Source organism: Pogoniulus pusillus, chromosome 35 (genome assembly GCF_015220805.1).
Source record: "Pogoniulus pusillus isolate bPogPus1 chromosome 35, bPogPus1.pri, whole genome shotgun sequence".
Taxonomy (NCBI): Eukaryota; Metazoa; Chordata; class Aves; order Piciformes; family Lybiidae; genus Pogoniulus; species Pogoniulus pusillus.
Window position 1 is genome coordinate 8962837 of NC_087298.1, and position 23420 is coordinate 8986256.

Sequence of the window (23420 nt, forward strand, 5' to 3'; positions counted from 1 at the left end):
TGGAAGACTATAAAGTTCTTGTACAGAAAACTGAGGTTTGGAAGGTGCCCATCAAAGTTTGAAAGTGTTTAACCCTACAATATCATACAGTAGTTTTGCACCCCCAGAGTCAAGCCTGAACTTACTTGAGAGTAAGATAAGGAAGAGAGGTTTCATGTTGGATTGTAGATTAGTGTGTAGGTGGTTATTAGAAACATGACTGGCAAATTGGTTTTGTTTTCTTTCTATATAGAGACATGAAAGGAGGGGGTCTCCTGGCAATTGGCAATATTCAAATGAATGTTAGGTATGTAACTTGTCACCTTGAGAGAAGGAGAAAGAAAAATTTATATAGCCTCATTTCTTGGCTTCTGCTGTCCTTTTCCTGAACAGTGAGTGCAGTGAGAACTGGACTTTATTTTGCTTTCCCTTCTTAAGCAGAGTAGACTGAAATCCTACCTCAGAATCTATTGGAGCTGGCAGCTGGACTCTAAAGTGAAGTAGCTTGGGCTCATCTTATTTCCCTCATGAAGACTTTTGACATTGTTAGACTAAGAAGTGATATCTCCAATATCTGCTGGAATGATTTTGTAAATGCATATGGTACAGAGAGTTTTGGATTTGTTCTTCCAGTCCTAATTTCCTTTCTTTTGCTCTGGTGGCTGGTTGAGCTCAGTAGAAGATGAGAGGAAAAAAAAATGCCCAAGAACTGATTTCTCCCCACCTCTGCTTTGAAGAATGCCTTTTCATGTCATGATATTCTTAGTGATTGTCATCTTTTGAGAGTGCAAAAAGTGTTTGGTAAGCAGCCATTCAGTGTCCTAATGTTTCACAATCTCTTGATGTCTAGATAATTGGACTTAACAAATAGATTAGGTCTTCTTTGGTTACTCGGTCATGCTGTCCAAGTCTTTAATCATATGGAGACTTAATTTGTTTCTTTAAAGTAATCAGCTAGGCCATTTGGATGACCTTAAGGAGTGTATCATTTGGCTTGAAATATAGTGTGTCTTATGTGCAGCAACTGGGAATGATACGTTGTGTGCATCACAGTTGAGCCCAGAATAATTCTGAGCATTCCTTCTAAAACTGGAAACTGATAAAAATCTCTGTGAGTAAACTCTTCAGACTCGGGCACAGAGCAACACTGTGATCCAGTGGAGATGATCTGGTGATTAAGCTGAAGGTACTGATTAGAGGGGCATTTGGCCTCTCTTGAGATTCTACCACCAATTTACTGCACAACTAAATGTGCTCTGGTAAATCTGGTGACAAGTGTTCTAGAAAAGCCAGGAAGAAAGGCAGATACTGGGAAGGAGTGGAGAGACAAAGCTGATAACTTCTTTGCTTCTAGTGGGTGAGGGTGAAATTGGTGACTGCCAAAAATATGAGCTCAGAAGTAGCTTGTTCTGCTCTGAGCCCACATCTGTACACACCTCCTCATCTCTACAGATGGCCAGGAGGCTGAAGAGAGAACACAGTTGTCTAAATTTGTGAAAGAGAAAAGAATCATGACTCCCACCTTGCAGGCAAACAAGAACCTCCTGTAACTGGGGTATTTTCAACAATAAAAAATGTGGTTGAATTTTCAGTCTCAGCAAAATATGTGAAACCCAACACTGTAGTTGCTAAATTTTTTTTTTTTTGGTAGTACTTTGTATTAAAAGATGATTGGCTGGAACTGTGCTCTTTATTCCCTCAAAAGTATCTTGCTGGGGAGTAAACTTGATCTAGAAGTCTTCTTTGCATGCTTATGCTTTAACAACTTGCAAGATATTTTTCCACTTCAGATTTCATAATATTTCACATTTAGAAAAAGTAAATATGTAGTGATGATAATATTTGAACTAATTCTGATAAAAGACACAAAACCAAACCCCAAATATTTTTGTCTTTATGTTGCTTTTCTACCAACATTAGTGTGGGAATAAGATTGTCCTTTGGTGGGTTATTTCCACATAGTTTGCTTTATCTTTTGGCAGAATTCAGTCACTTTCCTTTTGTTAGCCCATGAGATGAAGGGCATTGTTTAAAGTGAGTAGCTGGAAATCAGCATGATTTAAGTAGTCAACTCTTGACCAGAAATCTATTCTTGTGGATGTGACCTCATGTAATACACCAATAATAAGTGCAGTTTACAAGATACACCTTTAATAAGTCTCCCATTAACTCTTTGTAGGCAGGGTTTCAATACTGAATGTTCCTGAATATCCCTGGCTGCATGTATTGCTCCCCTCCATCCCAAACACTGAAGAACCTGAAACTAAACAGCGATGTTGTTTAACTTTGTGCTATGGTCAGGTCAGGAGCCTGAGCCTCATGCCAAGTCTCAATGTGAAACAAAGTAAGACTGTGGAGTTAAGAAAAAGCTCTTGCAGAGTGTGATAAAGCTGTGACTGTTGAGGCAATGTGACTTACTAAAGCAGGTTCTTAAAAGGCAGATGAGATATGGCCTGCCCTAAACATCCTTCAAGAAGTTACAGTTCTTAATTAGCAAACTTAGACAAGTGCAGAGGTGCAATAGTTTGTGTTTCTTAATATGGATTCTGCATTAGTATTAAAATAGTTGCATTGTATAAATGGATATGCTTTTTCTGCATAGTTAGGTAGGAACATACCTCTGCTTGGTTTCCTGCTGAGATGCTTCCAAATGTGCTTTTAGTAATGCAACATAAGCATAGTGTCGTTGTCATAACAGCATTCCACCCTGTGTGAGAAGTTGCAGCAGCACCATACAAAGATGCATTTGGTCTCTCCTCTACAAGATGATGTCAGTCGTCTTTCCAGCACCAGGTCTGCAAAACTTTCTCTGATGGCTGTGTCCATCTGGTTCCATAAAATTTCGAAGGGGAACAAGTGTACTGAAAGAATATGAAGGGTCAGGTGGATTCAGAAGAGTTCGCAGAGACACAGGCAAATACAGAGTTGAACTGAAGTGACTGGGATCAATGAATTGCCCAGTGAGGTAGAGAGTCCAAATGAAACTCAGTATTTGGAGTATCCATTTACTGATGCTTTTGCAGTTACTGCAGGGTTTCAGTATCATTGTACTAGTGCTTCTGCAGTTGCTGTAGAAAATGTTGGCTCAGGCTGTCTCCTTGTAGTTCTCCTTCAGAGGATGAACTGCTCGAGGACATCTTGTCTGGGCATGGGACCCAGTGGTATGTTTATTGTTTTCTTTCACGCTGTGATCTGTAATCTTTATTTTAATACCAATCCCTTGACTAGTGTCTTTTCTTGTGCTTGTAAATGTTTGATCTGTATGTGGTACTTGCAGCAAAGGAGTTCTCTTGTGCCAGAAGAACAAAGACTTGTTTTTCTGTTTGCAGTGGGCACTACTGATTTGCAGTAGTCAACTGGTATTACTGCCAGTTTTAGCAGGTGCACCGTGTCTCAATGAGTTTTCTTTGCCCTCATCACACTGCACTGTAGCAAGCCTTATGCACAGTACATAGAAGACTGAATTTTGGCTGAGAGCTGAGGAGTAAGGAATTTGCTGTTCTCTTTCCTTTCCCTTGCCCTGTTTCCATTACTTGTTCTCCTTTTGTTGTACAGTTGGACTAGATGATTGTTGTGGGTCTCTTCCAGCTTAAAATATTCTAGCCTAACAAAGTTTGGAATATCTCCTGAAGAGGCTCTTCATGTGCATGTGGTAGCAGTTCGTAGATGGATGGGACAGTAGTTCAGTAATATGCATATACTAAATGCAGTCTTTAATTTTCCTTTGTATTTCAGAATGTTGGAACAGGTCAGAAAACTTGCTAGTCTGTGCGCTGTGGAGGGACCCTGCAGTGTTCATTCACAGAAGCATGTAGAGAGAAGGCTGTTAGTGTGGAAATGATTGAAAAATTATTTCTGGCTGCTTTTCTTGAGGAAAGAAAAACATCCTCTGGAGTTTGCCATGAGGTTGCAAAAACTTTCTTTTCCCTTTCTGATACTTGAGGTAGGAGGGAGGAAGGAGAGCTGAGAAAACTCATGCCGAGTTGGTTGGTAAGACCTTCTGTGCTGTTGGTCCATGTTGCAGTGCTTCCAGCCTGCAGTAGCACAAAACTGGGTCTCCTCTTGCCAGTCTCTCTATAGTGCTGCAGCTCAAGAACAGCTTGCAGATACTCCAGCAGAGAAGTGATTAAACAGGAACTGTTAAGACCAGTATGGGGCAAAAAAGAGACACTAGCATTTGGTGTCCAGAGATGGTTGATGCTGAGGAGCAGGCTGGTGAATAGAGTGGGGCTGCAAAGCTTTCCCATATCTTGCAAAATGGCTCCAGTCCCTTGCTAGTGTCCTGAAATGTGCTTTTCTTTCTGGCTCCTGTTCTTCCTGAGAACAGACTGTGTGTCTCCTGCTGCCTAACAAAAGAGGGCCTCCATTGTTCTCTTTTGAAATAGACACGTAAGATTCCTTCATCTGCATCAGTTTGACATTCAGAATAGTGGAGTGCTCAAAAAACTTGATGCCTGAAAATAGGACACATTGTGAATTGGATTCCTGAGTTTAATCACACCATATTCAAATACTGAATTGCTAGTTTGAATCTCATGAATTTACAGGTAGTTTTTGTCAAGTTTTTACTATGACAGTTTGCCAAGCTGACCTGTGAAGGATGGCTTTGAGAAGAGAGAGAATAGCAAAAGCAGTCGGCAATGCAGTGTCTGTTCAAATAAAACTGAAGAAGCCTAAGTAATGAGTAGAAAGCTGGAGGGGGAGAGAAGGAACATGCTCCATGCTTGGTGTGTGTAGTAAATTAAAAACTAACTACCCTTCCAAATCCTGCCACTGATTTACTATGGCATTGGGCAAGTCAATGAAGTCACTGGGCAGTGGGGTCTCATCCAAATACAGACAGCTTAACATTTACACCTATTACAGCAACTGGAGAAGTGATACTTCTGAAAGGGTGTGAATTTTTTGTGCGTGTAGCTAAGGTCTGATTTTTATTTATTTTTTTTTGCTAACAAAAGCATGTTCAAACTTGATATTGCAATCAAAATGGCAGACACTGAGTAATGTTTTTAATCTCTTCTAAATCCAGCCAGATTGCCATCCCCCACAGGTTAGCAGCAGATTGTTGGGTAGTACTGTCTGTTTACCGGTAGATGGAGAAGTAGTTTCCCAGATTTCTTTGTTTTGTAACCTCTGAGCTGTTTAATTCAATTAATTGTTCATGGTGTTGCAAAAAAAACATGAGAGGCTGCAGAGACAATGCTAGGGAACTTGCAGGGATTGCCAGCTGCTTCCATGGGACAGCTTGGTGGCACCTGCATGCTTTGGTAAGTATGTAGTTGCTGCATTTATGAATGAGATCGGAGTCTAGAAATGTGATGCATTGTCCCCATGGTAAACAGAAAAAAACACTGCCACAACCACTTGGAATTAACGGTTATAGGTAGTGTCAGCAAATTCTACTTACTCTCCAATGGAGTCAGTTGTGATCTTTCTTCTAGCTTCTAATTATCACAGCAAATTTCCAAGGGGAAAAAAACACCACAGTTGTGTTTTTGGTTTTGTTTTGTGTTTTTTTCTTTTTTTTGTTAGTACAGAGATAAATGGAAAGTCTCTGTCACTCGTCTGAAACCATGTGTTGAAAGGCATGGGTTTTTTTCCAAACAGTTTTGCAGAGTAATAGGACAGAATATGATTTGGATTACAGAAGCCACATGCTGGGTCACTTTAAAGTCTGCCAAGTTCTAATTTGCAATTTCTAAAAAATTTAGAAGAGAAACATCTGAGTGCCTGCAGAAATCATCAGTCTAAATTTAACTTGTGGATTTTGTCTTGGTAAAGCCTCAAACTGTCTGGCAGTGTTTGTCTGCTAAATTCAGGGCCAACTTTGTGTCAAGGGTTCTGCACTGGTGGCTCTGATATTATTTTCATGATCCTGCAGCATCTGAGTTCTAAATGCATTGGAGCAAAATACTAAGTGAAGAAGTGTTAGATAGACTTAATTACTTCCTTTTTATGTCTCTCAAAATAACCCAGAATGTCCTTAAACCTTGTTATTGTTTTCTTTAATGTATTTTTGCAGTTAATTAATGAAGAACTAACTTTGTAAAATGTCTCTTCTTGGTTTCTGAATGCTCTGTTGCAGTAAGCATAGTTTTCAGGTATCACTGAGAAGCCCCAATATAGAGACTTCCCTGCAAAGTGAATAGTAATAATCCAGAGAACAGCAGAAGCAAGTGCTGGCCATTCAGTGCACAAATCAACACATCTATACTGTTTTAACAACAAAAAATAATCAGTAATACAAGTTTCAGTTTTTAGAGTTGAATTTTGTTTGAGCTGTGAAATGAGCTAAGGCATGATCGAAGGCATCATAATCTGACATTCTCTTACTTGTAAAAGTATAGTTTTATACTGAAACCCAAACAGATTTTTCTGTTTCTTTGTTTTTGCGCTGACAAAAGCTGAGTCCAATGTTCTTGTTCTCCCTACTGTGATGTCCTGTAATGATGGTGGTGTTGTGACATGGACTCAGATTTACATAGGTGGCTAAGCGGGCAATAAAAACGTTAAGACTCTAATCTGGCTTCCTCCTGACTCCTCACTGAGGGATGAAAGGTTTTCTATCCTCTTGCCCTCTTGTCCAGCTTAGGAGAACACTATCAGTTTGTATAGTAGCTGTTACTTACTTTTGGGTTTGATCCTGCCCTCTGCATCTTGAACTGTGCACTCTGCTAGGTAGACAGGTTGTGGCTTTCCAAGTGCACCTTCCTTTGAAAAATAAAACACAATAAATCCCATCACTGTTGCTTTTAGTAGCAGTAGATTTCCTGTTGTCCAGGGAACTGAACTGGCTAGATCCAAAATGCAGTTAATAGCCCAAAATAAGCTAACTTAGATTGTTTTTCTCTAGTCTTTCCCCTGGCAGTAATTGTGTTGGCAAAAGTGTTACTTTTAGCAACTCTAGTGTATGAGGGGAGCTTTGGGGAGAAAGTGAGAGTTTTGTTGTTGTCAATCGATCTCCCTGGGAAGCTGGGAGTGTTTTGAATGCTGTTATTGATTGCACAGTCTGCCTGCTTCCCTGGGAGAAAGCTGAGCATGCACCCTCATTTACACTGCAGCAGCAGCTTGCTGTCATGCACTTCTGTCTCCTAACCTGGATGTCAAGTTATTAACCTTCACTAAAAAGCAGGTGCCTGGGGCTTGTGGCAAGCATGTTGCCTCCAAGACACCAATGCTGGTCATAGCCTTGTGTTTGGCTGTTCAGAGATGTGTTACTTAATGTCACCAGGGAGAATAAGGTATAATGATTCCTTGATCTGAAGAAAACAGTGAAGGGCCAAGACCAAGCAAGCCTTCTATTAACAAATGAAGAAGTGCCTTACGTGCTGTTTTGAGTACAGTGGCACACTAGAGATGACATCAATATCCATGAAGAGAGATTAAACCTACCTCGTAGCCTGGAGGAAATTCAAAGATAAAAGGCCAAACTAGCAGAGCTGTGTCCATGTTCTTAAAAATGACCTCCAGGAAGGACTGGCAGATTTATACCCATAGCTTCTTTCCCCCCTCAAATATTATTTAAATTTCAAAAGATAAAATTGAATGTAACTTCTCAAGTTTAAGATCAATTACACAGTTGTGTTCTCCACAGACATTGGAGAATACAGTGCTACAGGCATCTAAGCTTAATTTTGTTAATATGATGCTGAAATTTCAAATGCTAAAAATAAGCAAACAAAGGCAGTGGAATTCATTACTCCTCTCAGGAAGTTTGTACAGATGACAGATAGAAATTTAATTTTGCAGCTTAGATTTTGGTCCTCAAACTGAGCACTGCTGATGGTCCCCGCTAAAGTTGCCTTTTTTTGGTTAGTTTTATGCAGTTGTGCTGTGCTAACTGGAGAGAAGAATAATAGATGAGTTTTGCAACCAAAGTTGGCAGATCTGACAGCACGTGCATGCAGCACAGTTCTGCTGAGGCAAGAAGATGCTGGATTAAGCCAATTTAAAGTATTTTTAGACTCTTAGGGTATTCCAGGGAAACAGGATTTACATATACATGTATATATTAGTTTTGTCAATCTGTAATACATTTGTGGCTCTTTCTCTTCCTCCTAGCTAAGCTAGGGCTTCCTACTACAAAATCTTCAAGACTGAAACAGTGGATTTAAGTTGCTAATATCAGACCAACAGTGACTTCCCTGCCCACCTAACGTGGTGGTGTGGTGGTGTTGTTTTTGTTTTCATTATGCATATTATTGATAGCTTTCATGCCTAAATAAACTAATTCAAATCTTTTGGTAGGATTGTTGTGCATCTGAAGTAAATAATTGTGTTCTGAAGCTGAAAATTGATGGCACCCAGGGTACTCATCTCCACTGCTTTCTGCTGTAGGGGTTCTTGCACAATCTTCTGAATGCAGTTTGGTAGCTTCTTCCTGGCAGATGGTATTTCTATCATTTTTCTTACTCCAAATGCATCCATTACTAACACTGATTCATTGTTGAGTGCTGGTGTTTTGAACATGTGCTTTTTTAGAAACAATTCTACTGAAAAATCCCCTTTTCCCCTTTTTGTGTGACTTTAAAAATCAATTTCAAGTCGGTCATGTGGAAGAAATCCATTAATTAAATTGCAGGTTCTGTTTTGCTGTAGCAGAGGGTGCTGTGCCTGCTGAGGGCTGCCATGAGCCCTTGCAGGTGGAACTGACAGGGTTTGGCTCCTCTAGACTCATGAGACTGTATGGGGTTATGCCCACAGCATTGTGAAGGAACAGTTCCAAAAGGAGGTATTTATTCCTGAAACATCCTAAGATCCTAGGGATTTTTTTCTTTCTTTCTTGCAAACATTTCTGTGGCATTATATGTAAATATGCGGCATTGCACCGAGCTTCAGACTTCCCTGAAAATATAATCTAAGATACAGGAGAATGAGGGGGAAAAATGAAAGTAGCAAGGTTGGATGGATGTGAGGTATCAAGAAAAAAAATACCCCAAAATCTTAAGGAAGCTTTTAGCAGCCTAAACCATTTGACAAGATGTTCTTTGTCACAATAGCCAATTAGACAGGGAGTAAAAAAAATTCACCTGAACTTGTGCAGTAGTCATAGTGGATCCAAACCACTGTAATTTCTGACAGTGGATGTGTGTTGGCTGAGAGCACAAGAGCTCTTTGCGCTATACTTGCAGAGTCTAGTGATAGTCCCTTCCTAATCCTGTTAAATCTCCTCTCTAATTAAAAAAAAGTCAGTGAAGCAGCAAGACTGACATACTAGAAAATGCATTTAAGTGGAGAGTCATGAATGTTTAAACTGGCTGAAAGGCAGATGTGCACAGTAGCCAGTGTGGGTTTGCAGCATCTTCACATGCTGATTCTAAGCAAGACATTGCAGGAGAGAAACTGTTGCTTACATGTTGCCATTAAGAGTTGCTGGAATTTTAGTCATGAGGACAGCATTTGCTCTTAAAAAATGTAACGTTTTGAAATCGAAACTTTATGTAAGCATTTGAAAAGTGTGAATCTCAAATGTAGCACTTGCATCGTGGTACTTGTAAGCAGGAGTTACTGAATTTGTGTTATTTACAACACATTTAGGATCCATGTGTTTTTTCTTTTCTCATCTATTTACCAAGGTTTGTATTAGCTTGAAATGCAGAATAGGGAGCAGCTAGTAGAGCAAACATGGTTTGCTGTTGCCTCCTGAGATTGGAAGGTGTAACCATCAATAAATGCAGAAGCTTGTGCTCTCTCTCTTTCTCTCATTTATTACCAACATAGGAAGGGAATGCCATGTTTTTCAGCCTTCTCCATGTTGTGTGGCTTTGGCCTCACAGTTCTGTAGAAGACACATTCTTCTTGGTAGACACTCAACATCTTGCCGGCCTTTTCCCCATCCTGCTTGTGTGTTTCAAGTGTAGTTAGTTGATAGGCTGCAGCTTAGGTCAACCTGCAGTCTATGGGATATGAATCATAGCAGGAAAGAAACTGGGGCACTGCAGCTATTTCAGTAAAGTTGAAGGGTGCTAGGGAAGGAATGTCCCTGTTCTTAATCTCTTAAACATTGTGGCTGCTTCCCATTATGGCTCTGGTGCAAAGAAAACCTTGCAGGTAAAGAAGTGGACCCAAGTGATACAGACATGGAAAGCATCTAGGACTTGGGAGGTCTATAAAGCTTTAGTGTGGAGATGCAACTGCAGGATTGGGCTTGGGTGGTGAGAAGCCCATCATGGCACTAAACTTGCACTGTGTGGTTGAGGAGGTAGAACTGTGATTCTCTTCTGGAGAACGTTATGTCATTTCAGGCACAGATCCAGAATTTTGCTTAAATTAGTTCTGCCTGGAAAAATGACATTGCAGATGGTGAATGTCATTTCAGTGTAATGTAATCATTTTTATTAATTTAGTTAATTCTTCAGCTGTAAATTAATGTAGCCTGTGTTGTGAATTGCAAGTGATTTTGAGTGTGGATGTCAAATCATGACTGCTTCACAGGCGGGTGTGTACTACAAAGTAGTGCGAGGCTTCCATTGTCCAGTTTAGCCAGAAGAGCAGGAATAACTACATTGGGATTTCAGAAGTCAGAAATCAGTTTAACATTTCAGAGACATGGAGAATCCAGTGGTGGCTTCTGCCTTGTCTCAGCTGAGTGCTTTGCTGTTCATTATTATGTGAAAATTTAAGAGTCAGCAGCCAGGTTTTAATTCTTTTTTGTACCTGATCTGTCTTGCATCTTGTACCGAAAGATGAAGGCATTTTAAAATTCTTCCATTAAAGACTCTTTGTAGTACCAGCTGTGACTGATGTGCTGGGTGTTGTGCAGCTGCCAGGAACATGAGGCCCTATAAAAATCTGGAGAGAGAGAGATGTAAAAATACCTTGAGGACTGCAACTGGTGTGCTGCTCTCAAGACCACTTAGTGAATTTGGTGATATATCTTCCTGTCTTTAATAGTGAATAGTAACTTAAATCCTAAAGGAGAAAGATTTAGATTCCTTCCAAAACTGTTTTTCTTATACATTTTAATTTGGTATCCACAGTTATTTCTACTAATGTGTATTTCTGAGATTGGATGTCTGATTCTATATAAAATACAGTGTTTTCTTCTTCAAACGATCCTATGTGTGCTCACACTGTGCCTCTGCATTCCTTTTTTAACCTTCCTGTTAGGCTAGTGATGATTTCCCTGTAGACCAACTTTTCTTCACCCTCTTTCCAGGAGCTAAAAATATGAGCTGTGCTCTGCACATCCCTCTTTCCTTATACCTTAATACATTAATCTAGATTAAATGATTGCTTGGCTTTAATTATTCAACTTCTTTATTTACTTTACCAGTGTGATTTACTTTGGCTGGTTTTTCATTCCTTGCAGTCAGGAGGGAAATCCATGTGTTCATCTATTCTGAATTGCATCTTTGACCAAAGGGTCCCCAGGTTCTCTGACCATGCCTGTTCTTGGCACAGATGAATTCTCTCAAGGATCTCTTCTAGTAGCTGACAAGTAGACAGCTGTTTTCCTTGCACTGTGAGTGTTGTCAGATCTCTAAATTCTGGAACATGACTTATATTCTGGTGATCACAGGTGCTGTGATTCCTGATCTGTTTATCAAGCATGTTCCTACCCTGTCTTTGTCACTTTTTAAACCTGGGTTTTGGGGCTATGTGTCAGAGGCTCCTCCTAAGAGGCTTCTGACCACAGCAGCCTTTTCTCAAATTGTGAGAGCTGAACAAGCAGGAATAATGCTAGACTCAAGTATTTGTTGTATCAAGTGTAAGATTTTGAGGACCTTTCCAGATTTTAACTGTAGTGTTGCTCTGTGATTATTCCTTTGGCTGGAAGGTTCCAGCCTTATAAAGACTAACCCAGATGCAACTTTGCCAGGAATTGCATTACTTGGAGCATAATAAAACTCATATGAATATAGAGTCTGCAGGTGAAATTGAATGCTGAATATTGTTGGGAGCAGCCCGAGTCTCATTAAATATGTATCCCAGTGTTACAATTGCACTTCTTTATGGAATGCTTATGGTTGTGAGTGGCAAGGATTTCTCTTGATGAGAATCAAGAAAAAAGAAACAAGCTCTGTACAGCATGCAGGGAGTTGAATCGAAACAGACAATATCTGTGCAAGTAGAAGGTCAGTCACACTTTGTAGATTTCTCTGCCCCATGCTCCTCACTGAGTCCTCATGAATTGTATTTCTTATCTCTTCCCCTCAGTTTGTTGATTCTTTTAACATGAGGGAAAACTATTTTGATATTTCTCTGTCAGTTATTTTGACATTAATCAACACTGCAGATCTTGTTTTGTTTGGTGTCTGGGTACATCATAAAAAGAGTTGCTGAAAGAGTTCAATTACAATATCAGCATTTCTGCCAAATGTATTGAGCTGTCTGAAAGCGGCTTGTCTTTTCTGACCCAGATACACAGTTTCCAACTGTGGGAGATGCTGCCAGAAAGACTCTTGGCAGAAGGCCAGCAATAAAATTATACTGCAGAAAAACACAACATATTTTCAGCAGTACTTTGTGTGGTGTGACAAAAAAATTACCTGTCTCCTGAACACAGAACAGAGGTTAAAAGAAACTTCCAGGTTAAAGTTGCAAATATCTTATAATGATTTTCTTAAAGGTAGCAACAGAAAAGAGATGGAATTTATATCCCTTTTCTTGGTTGTGTTTAATACACCTCAGGCTGTGTTAGATACTTGCTGGTTTGTTATTAGCAACCTCAGTTGTCCTTGCTGCTCTGTTAACACAAACTGACTGATCTTAAGGTGGTGTAAACTGTAGTTCTCATGGTCAGATCCTGGTATAAGGGTAGATAGATGAGGAGAGCAAAAGGTGTTTTTGATGCTTCAGCTGAATATTGTTGGCATGTGCCTTCTTGACATAACATTTTAAACTTATTTTCATGGTATTCTACTTGGTCTGGCTGGGTGCCTAAACAGCAGCCCACCTGAAGGACTGGAGTCCAGTGACCCTGGGTTCCTCTTCTTTCTTGCCCCAGTAGCATGTCCGTCTGATGTACTGCTCTGTGCTGTGAGGGATGTCAGGATGCCAAACATAGTTCATGCCTCCTTTCTAGAAGCTGGTTTATAACGCCCTGATTGTGTTATTGCATTTCAGTCCCCATAGAGTTCAAGTACCTCTTTCTCCTGCTTTTTCACTTCTCTGTTCACAAGCACTCAAAGGTGGCTGAGCATATTCACCACTTCTGTCTATTTAAATGTCTGCCTCTTGGGAACACAGCTGCCAGATGCAGGAGTATATCCTGCTATGAAGGCCTCGTCTGAAATTCTTTTCCTTATCTTGTGCCAAAGCATAAACTTCATCTGTGAAGGATGAGATGTTTAATGGAAACATTGTTAGACTGTCATGGTGTTTTAATAACATTTCTAATGTGTCAAATCCCCAGTGGCATAAAACCACACTGCAGACTGCTCTGCTGCTCTGTGACCTGGTTTGGAGACAGCAAGCACTTATTCTTGTTTTACACTTTAGGGCCACATGATGCAGAGGTAGAGTGACTTTCTCAAGGTCACCAAGGTCTTGGTAGTGCTGGTAGCTTTTCCGAGGAAGTTTTGTTGGCGTGTGGGTGGCAGCCCCAGAGTACAACACTCATGCGTTTTAATATTGTGCTTTTTTAGTCTGGGCATCAGCTGTTACCTCCCTGAGGATACAGGGACAAATACTCTGCTATAGCCTGTAGTAAAATGAGACTGCTGGATTTGTGGAATTGCTGCTCAATTCACATAATGCTTTCTGATGTGTTTGGTGCTGAGCTATGTTCTGCTGCCTCAGTCCATATGGTTGGAGCAGATTTGATTTTGGTTTTCCTTAATTTAATTCTGCATGCTGTCAAATGTACTTTGTTCTGTATATTGTGTCTGCACTTTTATAGTAAACTCCCTCCTGTTTAGTACTTTTGTTGAAAAAATTCTCTGTGCTATATTGGGGTTTAACTTCTGTGCATGTTTCTATGAAATATTCTTAGGATGTTAATGAAAGAGTTGTGTATCAGCTTCAACTTGACTTTCAGGATTTACAAACGCCCCCCTCAGTTTTCTGAGTTTTGTAATAAAGATCCCTTCATAATTCAGCTGTATATGCCCAGAAGATATTCCCTGCTGAGAAAAAGGGCAGGTAGAATCAAACTGGTAACTACATTCATATCACTTGTCACTGAAGCTTGAACCTGTCTTGAAAACAAGATGGTTGCTACCTGCTTAATGCAGAATATTGAGAGTGTTTTTTGTTTCATCTGTCCAGTAGAAGATTAACCCACATCATAGCTGTGACACATTTATTTCAGATATGTTTCAGGTTTTCAGAGAACACTGAAAAGCACTCAGCACATCCAGAATTGCACCCCAGGGTATGTCTGCTTCCAGAGCTCGTGAGGTAGTTGCAGACTTGCCCTCTAGACACCAGTATGCTCTGCAGCACCGAAGTTGCTCAGCCAGCTATCTTTGTCCATCTGCTTTCCATCCCCTGTATAAGCCGATAAGCAACAGCTTGCAGTAGTCTTCAGAGGGAGGCCACGTTGGAGTGTTGCTTGGAGTCTATAGAGATGTTGTACTGGGCATATGTTGAAGTCAGCAACACATTCCAGTGCCCTTCTCTCTGCCTGGAATTGCCAACTTACAGTTACCAGAGAAGATAGCAAACTGGAAATGTGACGTGTAGGAGTCACAGGGAAGAAGAGTATGAGAAGATAACTGGAATTTAGTTTGAAGAGAAAAATAATTTGAAATAGATAGATGATCTAGAAACATGTCTCATAAATCTCTCTAGCTTGCCATCTGGTGACTCAAAAGCACATTATGATGATTATTGAAAAGCAAAACAAAAAGACCTCATAAAGAGTCTGGTTGCTTCTGGAGATGGTGAAAGGCTATTAAGTGTGGAGGGGCTTATGACTAGCTCAGAATAAATAGTACCAAAGCAGTAAGCTTTGCTTACTTTTCCTCCCAGCTGTCCCTGCTTGGCTTTCAGGATCTCTTGAGAGAAGAATCTGGTTCTGTTAAAGAACATCCCCTTCCTTGATCCCTTCTGGGAAGCAATTTGGTAGAATGTTTATACACCATGGCGGGTTCTATAGCCCTTGTGATATAAAGTGAGGTTCTTCAGGGTTTTCATTAAGTTGCTTTTCCCAAGTATTTTTAGTATGACTGTGTTTAACTCTTTTGGGATTTCTTCCTAGGTGATCTTTAGCTACTGGAGCAGACAGGCTCCTGCAACAGGGTTCTGGGCCATTTATTTTGGTTTTGTTGGGTTTTCTTTTCTTTTTAACTCCCTTCTACATCCTAAATTCAGTGGTGCGAGATACAAACAACTGTTAGGTGCTTGCTGCCAAAGCTATTGGTCCTGTAAACCTTCTTAATTCCTTCTTAACTAGGAAAACAGTGAAGCAGGATTTGTTACTGCCTTTCCTCTGCAGTATTGAAATCTCTATAGGATGCAATATTTTAATTATTCCCTGTCGCACCCCTGAGGTTTAAGCATCTACTTGGCTTTCAAGTCATCTCTCCTCTGCTGTTGCCAAACATGCTTTTAATCTCTAACAATGTCAGGATTCTCTGACAGACAATGTGCAACATATTGCTAGAAAAGGAGAACTGACATACAGGAGAAAAGGAAAACATCTTAGTGTGTGTCAGTCTGCAGAAATTTACTGACTGGGTTTCCAATTGCTTCAAAATGTTGCAGAAAAGCTGATGCAACAATATGTGCAGTGAAAGGAAAACAGGAGTTTTCTGCAGTGGCTGGAGTTTCCTGCTCTGCAGTGAGCTTATGCTTTCCTCTCTCATGTTACCTGCTCTGTTATTCTGCTGCTCTCCTGTCTTACGCAGCATTTATTTGCAGTCCCTTTTGCTGCCAGTGCTGGTGTTTGTTTCCTAGTTTAGTACAAGAAGGCTGCTTCTGCAGGATCTTCTAAATGTTGTGTGCTGTCAAAAGCAGTGTAAGGGCAGAAAAGGAGGTGTGGATGACTTCAGCTGAACATTCTCACAAGTCTTCCCCCTTCAGTTTGTTATAATGCATTTGTCTGTCTTCAAATACAGCTTTCAGTTACTGCCACCTGAAGTCTTGGTTCATGTTGTACTGCATCTGACACATTCAGGATTAAGGGCTGCACTGGGGATTTCAACAGATATTTAATTATCAAAAAGTAATTATAGTGTGTTTGATTCCTAACGTGCTGTGACATAAAAATAGAGTCTTCTTGAGCTGGTTTCATGTACAGCATACTTGAGATGTTGGATTTCCCATCTTCCTCATATCAGAAACTTCAGATTGCCAGGTGGCTGACAAACCACAGTGAGATAAGCTCTAACTGGCATGGGAAAGTCATTACATACATGTGGGCACACTACTAAAAGTTGCTTTACACAGTGACATCTGCTCGTTCAGGAATAAATGGTTCAGTGACTGCTTCCCCATCTTAAAGCCTGCTTGCTTTATCCAGTAGTTTGACTTCATGTGCTGCATTGGACACTCGTTGGCATTAATGTGCTGTTTCTTCCGGATTCAAGTTGTTTCTTTCTTTCTGCAGGTGAATTGCAGAAACTGAATCCCAGAGCATCTTGGCTGTATGAACTCCTGAGCTGTCAAGGGACTCAGAGGCTTATGAAGAGGTTCTGTCAGGCAAAACAGTGCTTAGCAAAGACACCAAGGAGGAGGGAAAAGGAGAAAGGCAGAGAGAGAGAGCTGAAACTAACAAACCATGGTAGGTATTTGTCATCTTTCAGAGAGTTGGATTAAAAATATTCTGTGTTAACAATCTTGCATGGGGCCTGATAACAGAGCAGGGAGATTTTCTGACCTTGCATTAAATTGGAGGTGGTACTGCATGCTTTTGAGCCAAGCAGATGAGGTTTGATATATTGTCAGTCTCTTAAAACCAGAGAGTTGTCTTGTGAGCCTGCATTACATGAATTATTAAATATGAGCAAAGGGGATGCTCATAAGATTTTCTAATAAAACTGGCATTAGCTAGCAGTGGCAAACAGCATCAGTGACCTTGAACTTGCAGATTGCATCATCAAATGCTGGTACTCCCACCTCCCCCTCACAAGAGCAAGTGTTGACTGTTCAGATTTGTGCGTGATTGAATGTGGTTCTGTGCACACATTGTTGATAGTGTAGATGAAATGTAATTAATTGAGGAGTAATTTCTAATCTGGTTGCAAATTGTGAATGCCTGAGATGGCGAATTTGTAAAGCTGTGCAAGTATGAAATATTCTGAGGATGTGTTCAAAAAATAGCAATAAACCTACCTAGTTCCTGAAAAATACCTGTGGAGAGCAGTATAAGCATATTTTTATATTTTCAAGTCCTCTGTGGTTACTACTGAGAGAATGGAAATGAGAATAAATACAATAAATCAGCAGCTGATTTTGGATAGGTTGTGTGCTTACATTTGTATAACAAAACAAGACCTAAAATGAGACTTTTACAGAACACAAAAGGAGGAAGAACACTTGACAAAGCAGAATTGCCAATATATTGTATTTTAAATAATGCCTCATTTTCTTATTATTTTTGGACTAAATTGTGATGAGGAATTGATTTTTTCAGTCCCTCTTCATTAAAAAAGAAAACAAATGCCTTCTAATTTAGGAGCAACTAATTTGTTCCTCTTTTACTGATTTTCTTAATTGATATTTCATGAGATAAGAGATGGTGGAGGGCTAAGTAAATCCAGGTTGTTAGTTTTCACAACTGAACTGCAGCCTCTTTCTGTATCCCATGCTCTGGATAAACAAAGAGTGACCTCCTGGAAGCATTTTGCAACCTGTGAAAGTATCGGGGATAATACCAGACCCCAAGTGGTGAGTTTCTTTCACTACCCAAATTGTCCATCTAGGTTGGAGGACATTTCCTTAGGAATGATGTCACACAAACCCTCATTGGAAGGGACATAAATGAATGCCAGTTCCTTAACGGGGATTCAACCCAGAGGCCTCTGAGGTGCTTCAGAGGTCCTCATTGTCATTAGGAGTGCATTCTGTTTCAAACTTGTGAGGCAGGGGTAAGAATGAAACCTAATTAAGGTATTTAATTGTAGGAGGACCAGGGGCTTTTACTTGATGACTTTCAGTTCCGGGAGGTTTCAGAAGTGATTGATGTGTCTATAGAGAACAAGATTTAGAGCTGCTTTTGCCAGAGGTCTGTGCTGTGATTGTAGCAGGTCTGGGTCACTGTTTAAATCAAAACTGTCTCACCTGGAAAGTGCAGCACACTCTAAGAGGTTTGGTACCTTATGCTAGGAAGCTTAAGTTTAGCTTCCTCAACAGTATCACTGAAGGACTCAGAGTTTCACTGCAGACTCTTTTAATTAGCACTCTAATCTCTTCCTGTTCCTTTGAGACTTTTTGTGGTTTTTTTTTTTTTTTTGAAAGAAATTGTTTCAGTCTTTTCTTGCCAGTTTATCTGTCTCTTCTCATCTTCATTTGTGCCTTGCAAATCCCTGTGCAGTTTACTGAGCCTCTTGTGGCAATGGATATTACCTATGACTTCACCTGCAGCAGTAAGCAAGCCATAGAGAATGGCTATGTAAATTGCCTTGTTCTAAAGTGTGTTGCCATTGTCTCCAGCAAAATCAGAAGTGGCTGTGCTCAGCACTTCCAGAATCTGCAAAGCTGGGTGTGGAGAGTATCAATGCCTTTTACAAAACAGGAATCTTTTCTTCTCCATGTTCTCCTTATCCACCCTGTTTTCCACATGCTTTGCCCAGTCTACTCTCACCTTGGGATACTTATGTTCTAAGCTTCCCTACCCCAAAATGAGGTGAACTTTCAGGGTAAAGACCCTGGCTTTTCTCTTGGCTCTGAGCTATCCAGCTGCTGAAGGGTTGGCACAAGCCAACAAACGTCACTGAAATTCAAGAGCTCTGTAATTCTTGCAAGTATTCCAGGATAGGGAGGTCTCTTTCAGTACTATTGCTCATAGCGCATATCTCCATAAAATATAGATCCTTCAGGCAAGATCAAAACCAAAGTGATTTTTCACTGACTTTGAAAGCTTAGTCTAAATAAACAAACTGGTCAAAGGGTGAGGGATGTCAAAGACACTTGATGAAACTGGGAACAAAGCTGAGGATTTCAGTGCTCTAATATTATACTCAGCCAGCCAGACTGTGCCCTCCAAGAGAAACTTGGTGGAGGAGGGGAGGGAGAAGTGAGAAAAACAGTGAAAATGAGAAAAAGGGAAGGGGGATGTGAGGAGGCACATTCTGATTTGTGAGTAGTGCACACAGGGTCACAGCTTCCACTTGGGATGGATGGATCAAATGAAAGATTTTTAGATGTCTGTACCAGCTAATCTAATATGGCACTCTGGACTTCAGTAGTCACATGTGGGTGGGTAAATATATTTCTAAAGCACAATTCATCTCATCTTAAACTAGAGATAAACACAAACTCAGCTCCAGATGTGCCTGGTAGACATAAACATGAACTGGGCTCCATATGTGCCTATTCTTTTTAGTCAATAAAAGGACTCTAGAACAATTTACTTTAGACATCAGATATTCATTTCCCTGTAACCCACCCAAGGTCTCCTATGTTTCACCAGCCTAGTGCTGCTTTTTGCAGTGGTGTTTGCTTGCTTGCTTTTTTCAGGTTTATTTACATAAAGATAAGAAATCACTCCTGCATCACAATAAGCAATGGCTGTCCTACATTTCTTGGGGAGGATTTCCATTCAGATAATGTCCTCCTATCATAATCCAATAACTTTGTGTTGTGTGTTTGTGTTTTTTTTTCCCACCCTCTTTCCCACTTCGTAACAGAGATCTATCCGATCTTTTGCTAATGATGACCGCCATGTAATGGTGAAACATTCAACCATTTATCCATCTCCAGAGGAACTTGAAGCTGTCCAGAACATGGTCTCAACAGTAGAATGTGCCCTTAAGCATGTCTCTGACTGGATGGATGAAAAGAACAAGTCTACAAAATGTGAGGGTGATGTGGACGCAAAGGAGGAAGCCACAGAAAGCAATGCCAAGTGAGTGAGCTGAGCCTCATAATGCGTTACTGTAGTGCTCTGAATGGGTTTCTTTCCCTCTAAATAGACTTGTAGTGTTACTCGATTCTGTTGCGAATGAATGTTCATAGGAGGAAGTGGTTGTATTGGGACTTTCTGAGGTGGAAGCATGTAGGGTGAGTGTAAGGAATAGTAATAAGCCCAATGTGGGCAGCAGTTGCTCTCTATTTCATTATTTATTTTACTGTGGAGTTGTGAAGCTGCATTTAGCAGAGGAACTTGTCAGCAATTCTAAGCGAGTGTGGGTATCTGTGCACTGCCTATACGTAAGTATCTCCAGGTATCAGCTTAGGAAGTGAAGCACCTGGATGCCAACAGCCCATTTATCATGACTTGAGCAGCCCAGCTTCCAGATCTCTGCTCATCCTGTGATGTAATTAGTAGTGCTCCAGTGAACTTTGTGGGACTTAATCAGGTTACATCTGTAGCATAACTTGCACTACAAATGTAGTCACAGGACTATGTTTCCTTTCCTGTCATTCATGGAATATTAAGGTTTGCTGCTACATGGGCTTTGCCCACAAAGCTCTGATCTTAAAATAGATTCAGTTTCATATGTAATTGCTATTTTTTTCTGACACCTTTTATGGGCTGTGGAGAGCTTATTGTGATGCCTTTTCAATTTTTTGGTGTCCTGGTAAATAATACATATGTTGTTTACACTTATGGGGTGGGCAAGTACAGCCTACTGTAGCAATAACAGATGGAAATACGGACCCAGTCTATTGTGTGCTTCTGGAGTAAGATACAATTCAGTGCAGGCACTCTGAATCAAGAAGATTGTCTCAGCTTTGAAGCTGAAAATTGTTTTCTGGCTTAACATGAAAGAGGCAATGATTGATTGCCATTGTATTTATCAGTTATTTCTAAATGAATAGTGATCTATGTCTGAAAATTCAGATGTGACATATTGCTTCCTTTTCTATCATGTGGTGCTTGGTTATTTACAAGTCTCTCATTTTTAGAGTAGCAATCAGGAATTAAGTTATGAAGCCCTGCTGTACCTTAGTATCTGGAACCGACTATATGTCAGTTCAGAAACAAGAGATGTGCTGTATTAACAGGGGAATTTCTGTGGCTGGGAGGAGCAGAAAGCATCCATATCTTGATCTGGTGTCTGAACAGTGCTGTGGATTCTACCTTGCATCTTAGTGGCATTTTTCCACAGATTTCTTTCTTAACATTTAAGCTTTCTTTGATTATCTCTAGGATAAGGTTGTGGGATTTGGAGCTGTTGAAACAAACTGCTTGCTCTACATGAAGTTTAAATGCAGCACCACCTACTCAGAATACACTGATCCACACAGGAAACATTCAGCAGCATAAGACCATTGTAAGATAGCCTTGGAAAAATAAATACCCAAACGGTCCCTCATTTGATGCCTGTGGCTTTCTGTGTTCCCTAATAAATATTTATCAGACACGAGCCTGATCACTGGCATTTTTGTGCAAGGCCAAGCTGTGATATGTCACTCTTTTGGTGTGAAATGTATTCAAATAGAAATAGCAAAAATGCTTAAACTCATGAATATTTTTACATAAATTAATGCATAAATTGGTTTAAGACAGCATGATTGTATTAACCCCAGAAAATAATTGCAGTGGATTGATAGGCTGCTTCTCCACAGATGGGCAATTAAGTGTTGTCATCTTCTGCAGGAAAGTATTTAAGCTCAGTGCTTTGCTGACAAACAGTCTTTTCTTGATATGCAGCATGCTCAGTTTTGTTGGTGACTCCCCGGCATTACTGGTGTCATTTTTAGGTGTCCTCTGATGTGGATAAAATAGGTGCAGAATGGATTCTTCAAAAAAAAAAACATTTGCTTATTTAAAAATGCTAAGCTGCAGTAAATGCTTTAGAGCCGTTGGCAAGCCTTGCTGTTGCCCTTGCATAAGCAGAATTTTCCATGCTTGTGCTCTCTTACAAATTTAGAGTACAGGCTTTGTAAACATCATATAAAATAGGCTGTGTATTGATGCACTTGTCTGGGACAGGATTTTACCAATCGCTTTACAGGCTGAAAAGGGCTCACACTGCAGAGAAAGTCATAGCTTTTAAATATTTTTATGCTAGTTACAAATTACATCTAAAGGAGCTCTGCATTTTCTCACCTGTTTGCATTCAGATCATGTTATAATAATGTAGTTCCAGAGTGGAAGTTGAGCTGTTGTTTGTAATAGATTTTTGTTGGATTGCTTCTGGCTTTTCCAAGGTTGGTGACTAGTTTGAGATTCCTGCTTCACTTTCTGTGTCATCCTCCTTTTCTCCTGTTGTTCAATCATCTGTTCCTGCCTTTCCATTTAAAATACATAAAGGCAGTACAATTATTAGATGAAGATACCTCTGAGTGAGGCTCAGTACCTATGTGATTCTTGCACTTCTTTAATATTTGTTGATATTTTTGAGCAACCCTAGCCTGCAAAGCTGGTTTTTGTTGCAGTCTTTCTCAGTACTCAAAGCTAAAGTGTTCTTCTGTTGCTTCATAAGTTGTTTACTGTGGCTCTTAATGTACGCCTGAACTGGAGAGCAAGACTTTTCAGACATCTCTTCTTGTTGGTTTCAGTACTAAGACTTGTTCAGAGAACTGTACCTGAAAAGGTTTTGGAGGACAGCTTTCCTGAAATTTCAGTTTGTGGCGTGGCTAAATCTTCAGAAGTTAGTTGAATAATTTAAAGGATTTTGAATGGGTGGATCAACTGAAATGAAACATTGAAAAGGTGTGTGGCTATGTTTAAAGTTGGAGTGTCACTAAGAGACAGTTCAGATCACTTCTGGAAACAGGATTTCTGACAGAGGACTCCTCTAGATTAATTGCTCTACTTGTTTGGTAGATCTGCAGATAGTGAATTTGGGCTCTTTTTTTTTGTGCTTTGACTCGAGCCAGGAAGCTTCTGTGTTGGCGTGGGTTGTGAAGCAGTGCTTCAATTAATTTTTTCATAGCAGCCAATTGCGTAAAAGGAGTCTATGCTTTTCATTTTCTGATCAGTGATAAGCCACTTCAGCAGTCATCAGCCCATCAGTTAATCTCCTCATCATGATAGGCTGATACAGTTATTTTAAAAGTGTGAAAATAGCATTCTAATCACTCCCAATTGTTTTGTTTTCAGGGATCAAGGTGGTCGGACATTGTGTGGTGTTATGAGAATTGGCTTGGTTGCAAAGGGCTTGCTGATAAAAGATGATATGGATCTGGAGCTGGTTCTTATGTGCAAAGAAAAACCCACAAAGACCTTGTTATGTATAGTTAAAGACAATCTCCCAGCTCAAATCCAGGTGAGTCAATTTATGGTAGTCTCCTACCAATGGCTGATAGCACCACTAGGTGTATTTGGGTAAAGACTGGAAATTGTTCCAGGAGAAAAGACAGGTGACACAGAGTAAAGACATGCGCTTTGAGTCTGGGATGACATCGAGGAGGTGTGGCACATGTAATGTGGTGATGCAAAG

General features: G+C 40.2%; 1 protein-coding gene across 4 annotated transcripts in view; it reads left to right on the top strand.

Annotated features, from left to right (window-relative positions):
* The window catches only part of STRBP (spermatid perinuclear RNA binding protein), a 55526-nt gene that overhangs the window by 7360 nt on the left and 24746 nt on the right, over window positions 1-23420 (top strand). For 2 of the 4 annotated variants that reach the window (XM_064171325.1, XM_064171326.1), the window contains exons 2-4: window positions 16475-16648; window positions 19789-19933; window positions 23081-23246. In XM_064171325.1, coding sequence (XP_064027395.1) covers window positions 16475-16648; window positions 19789-19933; window positions 23081-23246 — 485 coding nt within the window. Of the gene's footprint in view, window positions 1-16474; window positions 16649-19715; window positions 19934-23080; window positions 23247-23420 lie in introns of those variants that run through there. The other 2 variants (XM_064171327.1, XM_064171329.1) reach the window with 1 other exon arrangement.